We start from the raw sequence: 19,296 nt of genomic DNA, 5'->3' as shown, positions 1-19,296 counted from the left end.
TTTTTTGTTTAATGTTTATCTTTTGAGAGAGAGACAGAGAGACAGAGCACAAGTTGGGGAGGGGCAGAGAGAGACAAAGACATAGAATCTGAAGCAGGTTCCAGGCTCTGAACTGTCAGCACAGAGCCTGACATGGGACTCGAACTCATGAACTGTAAGATCATGACCTGAGCTGAAGTTGGTGCCCTGGATCCCGTTCTTTTTAGCAGTTTCTTCAAGTTGCTACCAAGAGGCCAGGAAGATACCCTGGGCCTGAGGCAGTCATACCAAATTCTTGTAGCCTCTGGATTCCCACCAATGTGGCTGTGTTTCCTTGTGCACTTTCCTCTGCATGCTCATTTGGAATGTTCTGTGGACTCACAAGAATGCCTGGAAATAGAGGAACCCCTGGGTCCTGTCTGATCTGGACGTGTCCACATGAGCTCAGCTGCCTTGTGTCCTCTTGGTGCCCTTGCCGCCCAGGCAGCAATGTGGAAAGAGCTGCCACACCACATGTGGGGCAGGTGAAGCTGGAGCAGGACCTGAAAAACATACTGTGGCTTTTGTTCTTTTTAAACCAGGGAAAAGGGAATGTTTTTAGAAAGTTAAAACTTCATCCTGTTCCAGATTCCACCAGGGAAAGGACATCGCTTCTGTGGCTTTCCCTGAAAGTGAACAAGCCTGGCTGGCCAGTGGGGGAATGTCCTGCCAGGCTGCCAGCTGTTTTCTGGGCTGGTGGCCAGGACTGGAGTCCCCCAGTGCACTCGTGACCAGGGCTACCAGCCTGGAATCTGGCTCCCTCAGCATTGTAAGCTGGGCTTTGGGTCTGGAAAAGGAAGAACTTCTTTCCCAGAGACAAGACTTGGGTTGGAGGCCAAGCGCTGAGATCTGAGGAGAAATCAAGCATTAATTAGAACAGAGATTTTTTCAAGTGTGACCATTACCTCCATTCCATAGGGGTTTGTCCAGAGGCCGACTGCATGTAGAGTTGTGTCAGAGCAGGAGAGAAAGACTTAGGGTGAACGCTTCAACCTAGACACATCTAGCAAGGAATACCTGGGGCAAGTGGTCCTGAATGTAGAGCCAAACACAGAATCATGAAAGAAAAGGCCACCCCCCGTCCCTACCCCCATCCTCTCTCTTGTTGTCTTCTGTCCTAATTACAAGAAAGGCTCCATGTAACTATAGTGATCTGGCTTTGAACACTGCTGTTACTAATTTCCCTTTTGAATAAGGTCAGCCTCAAGTTCAGAGCTTTTAGTTTATTCTTAAAAACAATTTGTTAAAAAAATAAACTATCCTCCCCCAAATGTTACATACGTAACAACAGAGTTGGCAGATAGCAGAAATTATGAAGTTTGGGAAGCTTTGCCATGGAAAACAAGCCATCCTGATGCTGAGGGCTATAGGGGAAACTGCTTAAGAGCAGGACCCTTGGAGCCATGCTGGATTTGAATCCAGCTCTGACCCTTTCAGGAAGTCAGTTAAGTTCTGTTTCCTTCAGCTTCCTTATCCAAGAAACGGAGGGATGGGTGTTGGTGATGGCAGGTCATACCCATGAGCTATTATGAGGGGTAAATTGGTGTGTGTAGTCAGAGCAGTCCTGGGCACTGGACATTCACTGAATAGCTGTTACAGTTGTTTCATGGGAAGGAAATGTGAATGGAGGGATAAATAGGCAGGAGGGAGGTATTCTGGATGCCAACATGTGGGGGTTGGGGAGAGAGAGGAGGTTCCTTGTATACATAGTAGGCGACAGTGTGACTGGAGAGGCTGGGGCAGCTAGTGGAGATGGTGGAGACACAGTAGGTGACAGACAGGTGGGGTGCTCAGAGCATGACACCTCCAGCCTCTCAGAACCAAGGGTCATGGGCTGAGTGCCTGCAACCTGCAAGACAGTGGCATCTCCAACTGTGCATGACACGTGCTTCTCAGATCCACTGACCCCCTCAAGGTGAGGCCTTCCTGTTGCCACCTTCTGTGAGGGTATGGAACAGGTAGGCTCTGTGGGTGAGGGCTTCAACACAAGGCATTTATATATCCTTGAGTCTCATTCATCCTAAGCCAATGACACCATGTCTTACACAAAATCAAACTGAGATTTCCATTCTTTCTTCTGAGAAGAAGCATGTGGTGTACACACTTCTATCAAGGAACCACTGATTTACACTGATTTTCTTTTTCTGCTATAATTACAGCTATTATTTATAGAATGCCTTTAAATATGCATGGGACTTCATATTTGGCCCTTGTCTTAATCTTTTGGGACTGCTGTAAGAAAACACCACATCCTGGGTGTCTTATAAACAACAGAAACTTATTTCTCACAATATGGAGTCTGGAAGTCCAAGATCAAGGCACCAGCATGGTTGCATTCTGCTGAGGGCCCTCTTCCTGAGTGATAGCCATTGTCCTCTCTATCCTGTGGGAAAGGGTGAGGGAGCTCTGTGGGATCTCTTCTGTGAGAGCACTGACCCCACTCCTGAGGGTCCCCCCTCATGACCCAATCACCATCCAATGCTCCAGCTCTTAAACCATCGTCTTTGGGGTTAGGATTTCCATGTATGAGTCTGGGGACACATCAGACACACATCAGACCACAGCAGTCCTCACAGATACCTTGGTAATGAGCCCTGTTATTAGGCTGTTGTATAGATGGGACAGTCAAGGCCCCAAGTGTGTGGGGAGTTGGAGTGAGAACAGATGTAGTTTGGCCCTTGATGAGACACTGTCCTGAGAGATTAGCTCTCCAAATCCAGTACTTTCCATAAACTATAGCATAGCCTCGAGAAAAATACACTTAGCTTCTGTAAGAAAACATGCAGCTGTAGTGACCCCAGGTTGACTGGTTGACCTAGTGTTACCAGTGGCAATTCAGCTACTGTTCTTGAAAAACCTGTGTCAGGGGCCTTCCTTTTAAATAGCTGCTTTGAGAATTTTTCATCTTTAAGTGTAGCTACTGCTTTGTATTCCACTGCAGCTTCTCCTTGCTAAAGGTCATGGTCATGAAATAAAAAATGATGCATAAGAAATTTCATACTTGGTTTATGAACCCATTAAGTCCATTTACTGGGCCTCTATTGTTCCAGTGGTGGTGGGTGGCATAGTGAACAAATTTTATCACCAGTAAATTAGATTTAGTAGGGGTCTGCACAGAGGGAAGGAGTTTGTTCCTAGGCCTGGTTCTGAGATTCATGGGCCATCTACATGCCCCATCTGGCCCTCCATGCAAACCCTGTGTGAAAAGGGTTTCAAGTTCTGTATCTAGACCCTGGGTCCCTCTTCTGTCAGCACCCAGGCTTGGAGGGGAGCAGGGACTATGAAATACTTTGTGTCTGTCACAGGCCTTACATTCACAATATTGACATGATCACCTGGGTTTATTTCCCTTATTGTCAGAAGAAAATGAAGAGAAAAGTAGCTGTGGGTGGTTTATCAGTGGGAGCGGTCTTTCCAATTTGCTATCAAAGGGATAGGACATTTTCTTGCCAGTGCGACACTGATATGATGGCCAGCCTCACCTTTTCTCAGCACAGAGAGATGGAAGGCATCTGCAGAGTGGACAGGTGCTCATGGTAAGAGCACAGGCCCAAGTTTTCCTACATGTGCTAGAGTTCTCATAATTTCTCACTTATTTGCTGTTTCCACTCGTTCAACAAATATTTTTTTTAATGTTTTATTTATTTCTGAGAGAGAGAGAGAGAGAGAGAGACAGTGTGAGCAGGGGAGGGTCAGAGAGAGTGGGAGACACAGAATCAAAAACAGGCTCCAGGCTCTGAGCTAGCTGTGAGCACAGAACCCGATGTAGGGCTCGAACCCATGAACCGTGAGATCATGACCTGAGCCGAAGTCAGATGGTTAACTGACTGAGCCACCCAGGCGCCCCTCATTCAACAAATATTTATCAAGCACTTTCTATGAACTAGGCTCAGCTCTAGGCACTGGGAAGAAGGCAATAAGCCCCAAATCCTTGCCCAAGTAGAGCTTGTACTTAGTGGGGTCGATGAACAACGAAGGTGGTAAGTATATCTATTTAATGAACACTAAGAGCCAGAGTAATTGTAGCAAGTGAGCAAATCATGCGTTCGTAATTTATTTCTTATATACAAGACACACACACACACAGACACACACACACACACACACACACACAGAGCTTTTCTTACTTCCCTGGATTGGGAAATGGCTATTAGGGAAAGATACTTTCAAATAGTAGCCATGAAAAAACAGCTTTACTTAGAATATAGATAAATAAATAAATGCCAGTGTATTTCTTCCTCTCTGTCTTCTGAACTCTGTTTCCAGCTGTGTCTTGTTTTTGGACTGATTTGGGTCAAGGGGCCTTTATACCTGCAGAGACATTGAAAAGTGTCATGTTGTTTACAAATACTTGAGGCCAGATTATGTCTTTAGCATTGTATAAATATTATTCTCTGCTGATGCTTAACATATGGTTATAGAAGGTCTCTTCCCTTCCCCCAAGGCCAGTCAGCATTTTGCTGGTGTTAAGCATCATGAACACCATGCCAAATTTATGTATTTGTGCACATTATTTCCATATGTCCACAGTGAAGGTGTGACCTTGAGGAGTCTACATTGCAGATAAACTTAGATATCTTGCTCAGTGCCTGAATAACAAATGTTACTTTTCTCTTTGTGCTTGAAAATATAACTCTAACTCACTTCAGTGAGATATTTCTCAGAAAGCTGCAGTCTTTCTTAGAAAGACCCTGTAGGCACAAGGAAACCAGTGTTTCCTGCAGTGATATCCCAAAGCACCAGCCTCTGAGTGGCTGCTTTATCTTTTTGGTACAGAAATAGTAGCATTTCAGTTTGTGGGAGTCTTTGAGAAGTCACAGATATCCAAGAACATGCTTTTGAACAGTTTTTGAGTATGTGGAATGAATGACAGGATCACTTGAATAACATTTATTTTTCAATGACTTGAAGACCTAGGTTTGCTGACCATATTTTCCAATGGTACAAGTGTGGACTAAATTAATGTGGTCTTAACTTATATTATTAAATGTAGAATTAAGATCAAAGGTCTGGGTGCTCATATTCTGCTCTGAACAGACACCATGGGTAGGGGTCCATTTGGGCTGGATAACTTGGAGGTGTATCTACAGAGAGTGAGTGAGGTCATGGATGGCTGAATGAGAGAACTGGGAGAAGAAAGCCTTCCTGGGGTGGAGTGGGGGAATTGAAGAATTTGAAGGGGTGTCATTGAATGACAAATTAGATTTATTCTGGGTAGCTTTAAAGGGCTGAGCCAAAATTTGTAGCAACATGGATGGAACTGGAGGGTATTATGCTAGGTGAAATAAGTCAGGCAGAGAAAGACAGATAACATATGTTTTCACTCATATGTGGATCAGGAGAAACTTAACAGAGGACCATAGGGGAGGAGAAGGGGAAAAAATAGTTAAAGAGAGGGAGGGAGGCAAACCATAAGAGACTCTTAAATACTGAGAAAAAACTGAAGGTTGATGGGAGGTGAGAGAGGGGGAAATGGGTGATGGGCATGGAGAAGGGCACTGTTGGGATGAGCACCAGGTATTATATGGAAACCAACTTGACAATAAACTATATTAAAAAATAAAATAAAATACAAGGCTGAGCCAAGACCCACAGTTGGAATTTGGATGGCTACAAAACTTAGTCCAATTTTAGGAAGACTGTTTCTCTACTAAAATGACAAAGCAAGAGGCAGCCTGGTGAGATAGTGACTTCCAGCAATATGATGCTGAAACAGAGGCTGGGCTGCTATGGGCACAAGTATGGCAACAAGATATCCGGACCCCAGGGAGGCTGCACTGTTTGACCTTCAAGGAGCTCTTCGATTTTGAGGTTTATGGGCTTGACAGAATGGAATGGAAGGGGAGTGTGCTTGCAGATTTACCCAGATAAAATTCTTTATTAGAAACTGCTCCTCCAGGGGCGCCTGGGTGGCTTAGTCGGTTAAGCATCCGACTTTCGCTTAGGTCATGATCTCGTGGTTCGTGGGTTCGAGCCCCGCGTCGGGCTCTGTGCTGACTGCCAGCTCAGAGCCTGGAGCCTGTTTCAGTCTGTGACTCCCTCTCTCTCTGACCCTCCCCTGCTCACACTGTCCCTCTCTCTCTCTCTCCTAGAAATAAATTTAAAAAAACATTAAAAAAAAAAAAAAAAAGAAACTGCTCCTCCTGATGCAGAAGCAAGAGTATGGGACCCATTGGACCCAGCTCCGGGTCCAGCAACGTTGATACCTCTTGATTCTCCAGGGAACATGTGGGTTGCCTCAGCTTGGTTTCCAGACCATCCTCCAGGGCTGTAACTCAACTGCCCTACAACAGCCGGGGGACTCCTGCCCCTGTAGAAAAAATCCACCATTCTTTTCCCCTTTGCTGCCTTGCTCACCACAGACAACTTTCCCAGAAAGTTCTCCTTGCTGCTGTCAGCAACTGTAGCACAAAGTTGAGATGATAAATGCCCTTCACTCTGTCATGGATGTGTCTGCATTTCTCCAGTTAGAGCTGTGGCCCTGGAGAATACTTTCCCTCTCATCCCTGCGGTGTCTGGAATGGAATTTTTAACATCCTAGAAATTTACCAAAGTAGTTTGTTGATTTTAGTCGTTTTAGAAAATGATTTCAAACAAAAACATCTGAATGGAAAGATAATACTTTCTGAATGTTTGGCAGGGTCCTGGATGGGTGATGGTTGTCATTAACATTTTTGATACTTACACAAAGTACACGTCACCTGTTGTTTCTCAGATGATCACATGGCAGCTGAGAAAGGTAAGCTGCCATATTTAATACAGCTACTATAGAAAGCTAACCCAGGCCACTCTGTCTATACAGTTCATATTTGTTCCTTGACTTCTGACTGCTGCCTTTGATCTGCAGAATAAGGACTGAATTGCATCACCATCAATGTGTACACACATTCAAGCCTCCATCTCCCTGAGCACTGCTCAGAGGCTTAAATCCTTAGCTATGAAAATGGTGCCTGCACTTGACTTGAGTTATTCTCCTTCGTCACTGACTTTAGCTACCTCTTCAGTGCTGTCACAGGCTGTCCCATCCTCCTTCCCTGGAGTAGTAGAAGTGCTTCTGGGCTCTAGATTCTGGGGAGTTTGGTGTTGGGGACTGTCAGGAAGTGCTCTTTCCTTCATCATAAACTTAGGCAAGGGGTGGGTGAGGCACCAGTGAATGGAGCCTTTGTCCTCCTGAAACCTTTAAGGAATAAAGATGAAATCCTGCAGAAGAGGCATGCTGGTGTCAGCCTGGGCAGGAGACGCAGGGCGGGGGCTTGGGGAATGGCAGCTAGTGAAGTGCAGGCTGGACTTGTGATCTGGTTCTCATTAGGTCTACTTGCAGGATGGCTTTGGGAAGAAACAAAGGCCCCCTTGAAATCTCTGCCTGAAATGGGGAGAGATTTTCATTTTCATTCCATTGGTGTTTCCAGGCGGCCTCTTGTTGGGCTTGGTCTTTATCCAGAATCCTTTTCTTGATGAACAGAGGGGAACTAGGCACACATGCTTGTAAGGAGGCTTGCGGAGCTTGGAGGGACTGGCCTATGGCTCCCAGAGCCTGTAGAAGTCAGTACTGCCTCACTGGGCTTGCTGAAGAGATGCAGAGGCCGGTGTGTGGTTCAGGTTGCTGCCCCTCATCATGTCTTTCCGTGTTAGTTCTGTGATTAAATAACAAATGAAAATCAAATCATGTACAGCAAAAACAGCAAAATGACTGGCTATTTGCTAAGTCCAGGGTCAGCTGGACCAGCTGCTGGAACTAGATAGAAGAGAGTGCCTAGCTCTCTGGGTTGCTTTTCTCCATTTCCTTCTCCACAGTCAAGTGGGGGCGGTGCCCGTGTGTACTTCCGGTTTTCAGAGTTGACTGTCATTGACTCTGATTGGGCTGGATTGGGTCACATGCCAGTCCCTAAACCAATCTGCTTCTCTGGGGAGATGCTGCACTCTGATTGGCAGGCAAAACCTGGAGATTAGCCTGGGAGTGGAGGGAGGGGTGACGGATAGGAGAGGTGCCAAGTGGATACTCTCTGCCTATCTCTGTCATGCCGAACCTACCCCAAATTACTGTTTTGACCCTGAACCATCTCTCATGGCCTTCTGTCCCTTGTGCTGCAGGGAACTACTGGAGACCACATGCCGCTTGGCCAACACACTGAAGAGACATGGAATCTCTCGAGGGGACCGTGTGGCGATCTACATGCCTGTTTCCCCACTGGCTGTGGCTGCAATGCTAGCCTGTGCCAGGATTGGAGCTGTCCACACGGTTATCTTTGCTGGCTTCAGTGCGGAGTCCCTGGCTGGGAGGATCAATGATGGTGAGCATATGGGAAGGAAGCCCCTTGTCTTTGTTCCTTGGGCCTGGCCATCAGGGGCTTAGACGTTAATAAAAGTCACACAGACAAATGACAGATACCACCAGGGACAGGGACATGGCTGAATGAGCATTTGTTCTGTGAGCTGAGATATGAGGGCAACGAAGTGAAGAAGGGAAGGAAGATTCCAAGTGGAGGGAACAGCTAGGTACCATATGACTGGTGAGAGGAGCACAGCTTGTGAGGGCTTGGAGGAGGCTCGCGTGGCTGTGGTGGAGAACTGAAAAAACATGTAGGGTGAGATAAGGCTGGAGATGTATGGGGAAGGTCTCACAGGTCAACAACTAGAAGACTTTTATCATGAGGGAGGGTGGGACGGGCTACTTCTGGAGGGCTGGAATCAGGTTGGGGCTTGTGGTACATCTTTAAGGCTTTCTGTCTACAGGTAGGTCAGAGTCTTCTGAACAGTGTGCAGAGCAATATTGTCGCCCTTCTTTTTCTGGTATGGGAGAGCTGAATGTATGGATGGTGACTCCATGTCTGCAAAGTCTGACACCTACTCCAGTGAGATCCTAGAGAGAGTCCTCTGAGCTGGCTGTTCTTTGTGTCTTACTGAAGACTTGCCTTTGGGTAGTGAACCTCTAGGGCAGAATTCTCAGACCCCTGCTGACTACCTTTAGGAAGGGCTGGGAAGGCTTTCTACTCTCTTTCTATGTCTCTCCTTCCACTTTCAAGGGTTGGTTCTGTCATTCATTTTTCATTCTCTCTTTAAACTTTGTAGCACTGACTGTGTGCCAGGCACTGTTCTAAACACTTTGCCAAGGTCATCTCCTTAAATTTGACTAACTTTGTCTTTAAAAATATGGTATGAGATAATACTCTATTTCTCCTTTTTCACATTTTTTATTACTGTTATTGCCATCCTAGAGTATACAGTTCATTGGCATTGAGCACATTCACAATGTTGTGCAAACATCATCACAATCTATTCCGAACCTTTTCCTCACCCTAAATTGACATCTTATACTCATTAATCAGGAGTTCCCTATTTCCCCCTCCACCCAACTCTGGAAACCACTAATCTTTCTGTGTCAATGACTTGCCTGTTCTGGATATTTCATATAAATGAACTCATATAATATGTGGACTTTTGTTTATGAGATTTCTTTCTTTTTTTTTTTTTACAAATAGTTTATTGTCAAATTAGTTTCTACATAACACTCAGTGCTCATCCCCAAAGTGCCCTCCTCCATGCCCATCCCCCCCTCCCCCCCACATCCATCAGTCCTCAGTTTTTGTCAGCATTCAAGAGTCTCTCATGGTTTGCCTCTCTCCCTTTCCCCCACCATTTCCGCCCTTCTTCTCCCCCTTGTTCCTCCGTCAAGTTCCTCCTAATCCTCCTATACGTGCAAACATAGGATATTTGTCCTTCTCTGCCTGACTTATTTCGCTCAGCATAACACCCTCAAGGTCCATCCATGTTGCTACACATGGCCAGATTTCATTGTTTCTCATTGCCATGTAGTATTCCATGGTATAGATAAACCACATCTTCTTGATCCATTCATCTGTTGATGGACACTTAGGCTCTTTCCATGTTTTAGCTATTGTGGAGAGTGCTGCTATGAACATTGGGGTACATGTGCTCCTATGCATCAGCATTTCTGTATCCCTTGGGTAAATTCCTAGCAGTGCTATTGCTGGGTCATAAGGGAGTTCTATTGTTAGTTTCCTGAGGAACCTCCACACTGTTTTCCAGAGGGGCTGTACCAGTTTACATTCCCACCAACAGTGTAGGAGGGTGCCCGTTTCTCCACATCCTCGCCAGCATCTAGAGTTCTCTGATTTGCTCATTTTAGCCACTCTGACTGGCGTGAGGTGGTATCTCAGTGTGGTTTTGATTTGTATTTCCCTGATGAGGAGGGATGCTGAGCATCGTTTCATGTGTCTGTTGGCCATCTGGATGTCCTCTTTGGAGAAGTGTCTGTTCATGTCTTCTGCCCATTTCTTCACTGGGTTGTTTGTTTTTCGGGCGTGTAGTTTGGTGAGTTCCTTATAGATTCTGGATATTAACCCTTTATCTGATATGTCATTTGCAACTATCTTTTCCCATTCCGTTGGTTGCCTATTAATTTTCTGGGTTGTTTCCTTGGCTGTGCAGAAGCTTGTTTATGACTTCTTTCACTACTCATAATGTTTTCAAGATTCATCCATATTGTAGCATGTATTATTGCTTCATTAATTTTTTCCATAAGTAAAATTTCACTGTATGAATATATCATGTTTTGTTGATCTATTCATCTACTGATGGACATTTGACTTGTTAACACTTCTTGGCTATTGTGAATAGAGCTGCTGTGAGCATTCATGAGAACATCTGCTTTCAATTTTTTATGTATATACCTAGGAGTAGAATTGCTGGCACATATGGTAAATCTATATTTAACTTATTTAGGAACGACAAAACTATTTTCCAAAGTTGCTGTTCTCTCAATACATTCCCACTAACAATGTATGAAGGTTCTTCCTCATCAACATTTGTTATTTTACTTTTAAAAAAAAATTATTGGGACACCTGGATGGCTCAGTTGGTTAAGCATCTGACTCTTGATCATAGCTCAGGTCTTGATCTCAGGATCATGAGTTCAAGCCCCACATTGGAATCTGTCCTGGATGTGAAGCCTACTTAAAAAATTTAGCGGCACCTGGTGGCTCAGTCGGTTAAGCATCCGACTTTGGCTCAGGTCATGATCTCTCAGTTTGTGGGTTCAAGCCCCATGTTGGGCTCTGTACTGACAGCCAACTCAGAGCCTGGAACCTGTTTCATATTCTGTGTCTCCCTCTCTTTCTGACCCTCCCCTACTCATGCTGTCTCCCTCCCTCTCTCTCTCTCTCTCTCTCTCTCTCAGAAGTTAAAAAAAAAACATAAAAATTTATAGCCATCCTAGTGGTTTTGAAGTGGTATTTCATTATGGCTTTGGTTTGCATTCCAAACTAATATCACTGAGCATTTTTTCTTTTTTTTAAATTTTTTAATGTTTATTTATTATTGAGAGACAGAGAGAGACAGAACGTGAGCATGGGAAGGGCAGAGAGAGGGGGAGACACAGAATCTGAAGCAGGCTTTCGGCTCTGAGCTGTCAGCACAGAGCCCAATGTGGGGCTTGAACTCACAAATCATGAGATCATGACCTGAGCTGAAGTTGGTGCTCACTGACTGAGGACCCAGGCACTCCTCACGGAGCATCTTTTCATGTGCTTGTCTGTTAGTATGTCTTCTTTGGTGAAATGTCTACTTAAGGCCCTTGTCATTCTTTAAATTGGCTATTTGTCTTTTTGTTGTTGAGTTGTAAGAGTTCTCTCTATATATTCTGGATGCTAGATCTTTATCAGATTTATAATGTGCAATGATTTTTCTCCCATTTTGTGGGCTGCTTTTTCATTCTATCCATAGTGTCCTTTGATGCACAAAAGTTTTTAATCATGATGAAGTCTAGATCATCTGTTTTTTCTTCTGTTTTGTGTGGTTTTAGTGTATCATTTAAGAATACATTACTGACTCCAATGTCACAAAGATTTGTCTCTATGTTTCTTCTAAAAGTTTTATGGCCTTAGCTTTTATATTTAGGTCTTTTATCCAATTTGAGCTCATTTGTTGTGTATGATGTGAGATCCAACTTCATTCTTTTGCCTCTGAGTATCCAGTGGTACCAGTACCATTTGTTGAAAAGATTTTTTTTTCACCTCATTGGATGACTTTGGCACATTGTCAAAACTAATTTATCTCATATGTGAGGGCTTATTTCTGAGTTCTTTCTTCTATTCCAATAATCTGTATATCTGTCTTTGATTTTCATATGTCAAACCACCCTTGCATTCCAGGAATAAATCCCCCTTGGTCATGATGTGTAATCCTGTTAGTATGCTATTAGATATAGTTTACTGGCATTTTGTTGAGGCGTTTTACATCAGTGTTCATAAGGGGTATTCATCTATAGTTTTGGTTTTTTTTCCTTGTGAAGTGTTTGTCTGACCTTGGTATCAGGGTAATTCTGGCCACATAGAATTAGTTAGAAAGTGTTTCCTCCTCTGCAGTTTTTGGGAAGAGTTTGAGGAAGATTGATGTTAATTTGTCTTTAATATTTATTAAATACTTAATATTTAAATATTCGGTAGAATTCTTTAAATATTTGGTAGAATTCACCAATAATACCATCTGGTCCTGGGATATTCTTTGTTGGGAGGCTACTGTTTTTGAAGATAAGGAGACTGAGGCACAGAGACGTTAATTGACTTGCCCAAGGTTACATTGCTAGTTAGTGACAGAGCCAGGATTTGAATCCAGGCATTGGGCCACCAGAGTTTGTGCTTTTAGCATTACACTAGACTGCTTCTTTTCTCTCTTGATGATATGGTCATGGTTGCCAAGTGTTTCTGTTAAGATTCTTTATTTTATTTTTTTAGATGTTTTATTTTTTATTTATTTGTTTATTTTTTTAAATTTTTATTTTGAGAGAGAATGTGAGTAGGGGAGGGGCAGAGAAAGAGGGAGAGAGAATCCCAAGCAGGCTCCACATCATCAGTGTGGAGCCCAATGTGGGGCTCAAACTCATGAACCATGAGATCATGACCTGAGCTAAAACCAAGAGTTGAACGCTTAACCAACTAAGCCACCCAGACACCCCTATTTTTTTTTATTTTTTTGAAAGACACAGAGAGAGCACAAGTGAATGAGGGGCAGAGAGAGAAAGAGAGAGAGAGAGAGAGAGGGAGAAAGAGAGAAGCAGGGCTCACCCAAAGTGGGGCTTGTGCTCACTTGAAGCAGGGTTCGACCTTACCCAATGCAGGACTCCAACTCACAAACCGTGAGATCATGACCTGAGCTGAAGTCAGATACTTAACTGACTGAGTCATCCAGGTACGCTAAGATTCTTTAAAACAAGCAAAAGCAGTGGGCCCTGGAGCTTTAGTAGCTGGGTGCTGGAACAGGTCCAAGAACTTCAGGAATCCTAAACAACAGGCCATGGAAGGGCAGGGGCCAGGTCATATCTGAAGCCCTCAGCAGGGGAAACTCCTATAAGTTTTTTCTAGAACTTAACATTAAGAGGCTCTTACCCAACACCTCCTTGCACATCTGTTCAGGTGTCCGTTTCCAGGGCAAGACTCTACCGGGACAGGTGTTTATGTTCTCTTGGGTCAATGAGGGTTTGTGTGGGTTTTTTTTTTTTCATCATTTATTGCTGTGTAACAAACTACTCTAAATCTTAGTGCTTAAAACAATAAATTTTATTATTATATTTCATGATACTGTGGGAGCAGGAATGAAATGGGCTTAGTGAGATGTCTTTTTTCTGCTCCACATAATCTGGGATATAAACTGGGTTGGCTTACATGATTGGAACCTGCCAAGCATCTCTTTAATGTGGCTTGTTTGCATGACTAACTTAGACAACCTCAGGCAGTCAGACTTATTACATGATGGCTCATGGTTCCAAGAGGAAGGAAGTGGAACCTGCCCTAAAGGCAAGTCCAGAATACATATGGCACCATTTTGCTGTATTCCATTGGTCCAACCAGTCTGGCCATTCTAAATTCAAGGGAAGGAGACCAAGACTCTATTTCTCCTTTTTGTAACTATCTTTAATCCATCACTGGGAGGGACAGGGTGAGAGTGTGAGCATGGCCACCAGAGTCTCATCATTAGCTAGGCGTGGCAACCTCAGTCAGTGTGTTCTAGTCTAAAGTTTCTGTCTTCCTGGCCTGGCGTCCAGGCTCTGACCACTCCTCTTATCATTATGTTCTCTCTTGATTTAGGCTGTGTGAGAAATAGAGAGAGAGGACAGTATGGTGCAGAGGGTAGAGGACAGGAGGATGGTTCTGAGAAGCTGTGGGTGGGGGCAAATAATGGCCACCACAGACGTCCACACCCTCAAAACCTGGGAATATGTTACCTTACATAGCAAAAGGCCTTGGCAGATGGGATGGGTCCTAAAATGTGGAGATTATCCAGGTGGGCCCAATCTAACCAGGGAGTTCTCCTCCCTGGAAGGTGGAGAACTTTCTCTGGTTGGAGGCAGAGGACATGTGGCAGAAGGGAAGGTCAGAGCATAAGAAGGACTTGACCTGCCTTTGCTGGCTTTGAAGATAAAGAGGGTCATAAGCCAGGGGATGTAGGTTGCTCTAAAACCTGAGAACAACCCCTCGCTGACAGCAAGGAAAATGGGGACATGGGGACCTCAGTCCTACAGTTACATGGAGCTGAGTTCTGCCAACACCTGGAATAGCCTGGAAGCAGACTTTCCTCCAAAGCCTCCGGATAAGAGCTCTGCCTGCTGACATCTTGATTTTGGGCATGAGATTCCAAGAAAAGAACCCTATCAAGCTCATCTAGACTAGAGAACTATGAGCTAAATTATGGGTTTTCCAGACTACCAAGTTTGTGGTAATTGGCTATGCAAGCAATAAAAAACGAAGACAGATGCCAATACCTACTCAAAAACCAGGGAAGTAAAATTGAGGCTTCCCAGATAATGTGTCATGCTGATCTGACCTGTGCCCTAATGCTGTACATGTACCCTGTACCCATCACCCAGCCTTGGTGGGGAACCACACAGTGAGCTGTGCTCCCCAAGCACCTCTTAGGGACTGGGTATATGCATGAAGGCTCCTGCTCTGGAGAACTATTTGGGCAGCAAGCCTTGGACAAATGAGTGCCAGGAGCAAGGCATGTGCCATGGGAGCCTGCAGAGGGGCCATAACCCACATAATGTGATTCTAATACCTGGGATGGGCTGGGGCCACTACTTTCTCCTGGGGGATCCTGAGCTTTCTTTGTCACCTCCTTGAGTATGGTCTCTTTCTACCTGCTGGATCATCTCTCTTCCTGCCCCACAGAGAATTTACCTGGACCAATTCTAGCTCCTGGGAATTCTGCCCAGCTGATTTTGTTTCCCTAGGGTGATCGATGGCCAAGGCCTGAGGAGCAAAGAGTATGCAGCTGGGGACCCCTGGTGTGCAGAGCTGGATGACATTGCCCTGGGCATTGCAAACACTCTGTATCTCTCTGACCCCTGGGTGATCCAGAGAAGGGCTGAGAGAATGCTTAGGTGGTCCTCAATGTCATGTCATCTCTAGTACCCTTGTGAGGAAGAAAGAATGAGTATGTTGCTAGAAGGCACTTTCACACTGAAAAGCTGAAGGAGATTGGTGACTCAGGGCTCCCATAGAAGCAGATCCTGAGATGAGAGTTCAGGGTAGCCAATTCATTTGGGAGGTGGTCCTGGGAAGCACTGTAGGGTGGTGGGGAGTGGGGCTGGGAAGAGGAATCCACCAGACCAGCATCCACAGTGGGTGCCTGGAGCTCAGTCCCTCAGGGAGCCCCGGGAGGTGATGGAACCACATGTGTCAGGATGGGCACCTGAGGGATGAGGGAGCTGTTCTGGGCTCTTCCTTAGGGACCAGTAATAGAATAGCCCACTGCAGCCTTGATCCCTCTGGGTCATCCCAGGTTGAGGCACAATGTTGGTGGTTGGGGGTCATTGCTTTGCCTGTGGTTCTGATGCCTAGTTTGTATCTCTACCTGATACTTTGCTCTGGGCCTCACCCTAGGTCAGCTGTGGAAGCTTGGGTCTTCACTGCAATGCCTTGGGCCTGGTCAAGCCTAACCAGGTTGTTGAAGAACAGGTGTGAATCCCGGAGTGCCTTCTGTTAAAGGCAAGGGTAGGGGCTGGTAGCTTCTGGCACCCATTGGAGTGTGGCCTCTATTTTCTGGGTAGTGAAGCCTCTTGACCCTGGATAGGGCAGGGGCCACACAGGACATGTTGGGGCTTGGTCTCCGGCTGCCCAGCTTTCTTGATCTCTGCATCTTAATGTTGCTTTGCCACCATGGTGGCTGTGGCCTCTCACCCAGAGAAGCTCCCAAGGCAGGTGGGAGGCAATGGTGGAAGTCTCTCCTTCAGAGCTGGGAAAAGGCCTGGCACTTCTGCATTGAGCACAAAGATTGCAAAGCAGGAAGACGCCCTCCCCCCACATTTTGCTGACTCTTACTCAAGAATGGAGTTTGTGTATCACACTCTTAGGCCTGGACTGTATGGCTGTCAGTCTGGGATGTGAGGGTCATAGTGGGAAGGAAACTGACCAGAAATGCCTGTTTGTCTCCATTAGCTAAGTGCAAGGTGGTCATCACCTTCAACCAAGGACTCCGGGGAGGGCGTGTGGTAGAGCTGAAGAAGATAGTGGATGAAGCTGTGAAGCAGTGCCCGACCATCCAGCATGTTCTGGTGGCTCACAGGACAGACAACAAGGTCCACATGGGGCATCTGGACATCCCCCTCGAGCAGGTAGGTTTGTCTCATTTTGTACAGTTTGAGGGGGAGAAGTAATTATTGGGTTTAACTGGGTTTGAGTCACGTCAGATCATGGTTCTCACCCTGGGTTCCCCAGAGATGTTCAGGGTTCCCTGATCATATCTGATGGATTTGTATCCTGGTTGGGAAGATGGAACTCAAATACCACAAACACACTGAAACACTTAATGTAACAGAAATGATTGGATTCTTCCTTTTATTTTGTGTTCTCTCTGCACCTGGAGTTGAACTAGAGCAGAGTAGAGCAGGTGAACTGAATCCGGGTGCTGATTCCTGTAGCAGCTGGGTGAGAGGTGTTCTCGGGATGGGTGAATGGGGGGCAGAGGGTAACTGCCATGAATGGGGCTGTTTGTGTCTTCCTCTTTCCAGGAAATGGCCAAGGAGGACCCTGTGTGTGTCCCAGAAAGCATGGACAGTGAGGACATGCTCTTCCTGCTCTATACCTCAGGGAGCACTGGAGTACCCAAGGGACTCGTCCACACACAGGCGGGCTACCTGCTGTACGCCGCTCTGACGCACAGGGTACAGGCTCTGGTGGGGAAGTTCAAGGGTGCTGTGCATCATACCTCCTGGGCAGGGCTCTGGGCAGGGGGCCAGGAGAGGCTGGATTTAGGGCTAGAACTCCTGCTCTAACATAATGCCCAAATGCATGAGGTGCTAATATTTCTTCTCGTGTGTTCAGGAGCAGGGCAGCTGTGAGTTGTGGCACTGGCATAGTGAGTGGGTGGGCACGGGGGCTGAGTTCTGTACGTGTTGGGAGACTCTGGGTCTCAAATTTGAGGCTCACTGTAGGTCTTTAGCTCCTTTGCACCTGTGTCCGTGCTGTCTGCTTGCTCTGCAGGAGCTGAGCCCTCCCCTTGTCTGACACATGGCACAGCTGCGATCTGATGCTCAGGGGCCCAGGTGCTGAGGCCTTCCTGGGCCCCTCCCTCCCTAAAAAAATGTCAAAACTCATGTTTTATAACTGAGCTGGTATAGAGAATGTGTTACTATTACATATTAAAATGTTTTCTTCTATTTAAAAGTTTTTCTCCCCTTCTGATGTTAAAAGAAAGTAAAACATTTTTTTTAATTTTAAAAAATTTATTTATTTTGAGATTGGAGGGAGGAGGGGTAGAGAGAGAAGGGGCAGAGAGAATCCATGCTGACAATACAGAGCCTAAGGGGCTCTATCTCACAAACCATGAGACCATGACCTGAGCTAAAATCAGGAGGTGGACACCTAACTGACTGAGCTACCCAGGTGCCCCTGGGGCCACATTTTAAAAGTAAAATTAGAAAAAGACTTAGTTTTGTAAGGAAACTTAAATTCAGTATATGGCAATTATATTAGAGTGGACCATTTTCTAGGGCCTATAAAGCAGATGATATGGCATGTTTTTTTTTTTTTTATTGCAATAAATGTATTTAAAAAATCAGTTCTGTTCTGGGGCCACCTGGGTGGCTCAGTCAGTTAAGCATCAACTCTTGATTTCAGCTCAGGTCATGATCTCATGGCTTGTGGAATTGAGCCACATTCAGTGTGGAGTCTGCTTGGGATTTTCTCTCTCCCTCTCTCTCTACCCCTCCCCTGTTTGCATTCACTGTCTCTCTCAAAATATAATAATTAAAAATTTAAGAAAATAAAAAATAAAAATTGGTACTGATTTGAATGTCAGCGGGTTGTGGGGATTGTGGTTTAATGTGGCATCCCCGGTCACTTGGATAGTAGTTAGCACTTCCCAGGTAGGATTTGGTTTCAAGACAGTGTTTATAGACCTCTCTGTTGCAGAAGGTGAAACTGAGAACTGACTAGCCAGGTGACTAGCAAGCCCGAGCCCATCCAAGAAGGGCTCGGACTTTGGTCCTGGGTGGTGGCATCTCTCCTGCCTTGGCCCCCTTCCTCTGTGTTGACCACATTCCTCCCCGGGGACTGGAGAAAGCCTAATAGTCTCAGCAAAATCACTAGCCTGGTTGCCATCCAGGGCCCCATTCTGACTCAGTCACTGTGGCCAAGGGTGGGGGTGGAATGTGCTCATTGGTTAGGCTTGATCACGTGGGAGGTGAACCTCATGAAATGAATGGCAAGGAGCAGGTGCTGGGAGGCATGTAGCAAGCATGCACTCTGTGCATGACACAGTCTCTGAGTGGTGCTGCACTAGTCCCACTGATGGCTACTCACACCTAGGACTAACAATGTTGAAAGTGAGCCAGACAGACAGATGTGGTACCAAACCAGGCTGAGCAGACAAGGTAATACCTGAATTCAAATCCATATTAGAACAGTTGTATTCTGACTGTTGGTGACCTTGAGCTTGCTACAGAACATTTCTTGACCTCAGTGTTCTCAACTAGAAAGCCCCACCCCTCCTCAGCTCTTGGTGTTGGGAAGAAGTTTGGAAGGATTGACACATCATGTAAATAAAAATACTTTTGAAAATATAGCTATTGAGACTAAATACCAAGAAAGTCACAGAGTAGGTCAAATTGTTTCCACCAGTTTATGATGAAGTTAACATTAGGGAAGCTGTAAATGTGGAGAGAGATTATTTTTTGGTAATAATAATTACCAAAATTGTTGGAGGACCCAGTCTATATGAGCAGAAGCAGTTGGGAGTATAGGGATGGGACCATCTTTTGAATTT

The 19,296-nt window shown here is 45.4% G+C and overlaps 1 protein-coding gene across 2 annotated transcripts in view; it reads left to right on the top strand.

Annotated features, from left to right (window-relative positions):
• Positions 1 to 19,296, top strand: part of ACSS1 (acyl-CoA synthetase short chain family member 1) — a 55,003-nt gene that overhangs the window by 22,233 nt on the left and 13,474 nt on the right. For both annotated transcript variants that reach the window (XM_039221811.1, XM_039221812.1), the window contains exons 3-5: positions 8,110 to 8,309; positions 16,470 to 16,645; positions 17,042 to 17,194. In XM_039221811.1, the coding sequence (XP_039077742.1) occupies positions 8,110 to 8,309; positions 16,470 to 16,645; positions 17,042 to 17,194 (529 nt within the window). The remainder of the gene's footprint in view (positions 1 to 8,109; positions 8,310 to 16,469; positions 16,646 to 17,041; positions 17,195 to 19,296) is intronic.

This window comes from Hyaena hyaena, unplaced genomic scaffold (assembly GCF_003009895.1).
Source record: "Hyaena hyaena isolate Hyena2069 unplaced genomic scaffold, ASM300989v1 scaffold_1023, whole genome shotgun sequence".
Classification (NCBI taxonomy): Eukaryota; Metazoa; Chordata; class Mammalia; order Carnivora; family Hyaenidae; genus Hyaena; species Hyaena hyaena.
The sequence above is the reverse complement of the archived record's forward strand: the minus strand, read 5'-3'. Positions and strand labels throughout refer to the sequence as shown.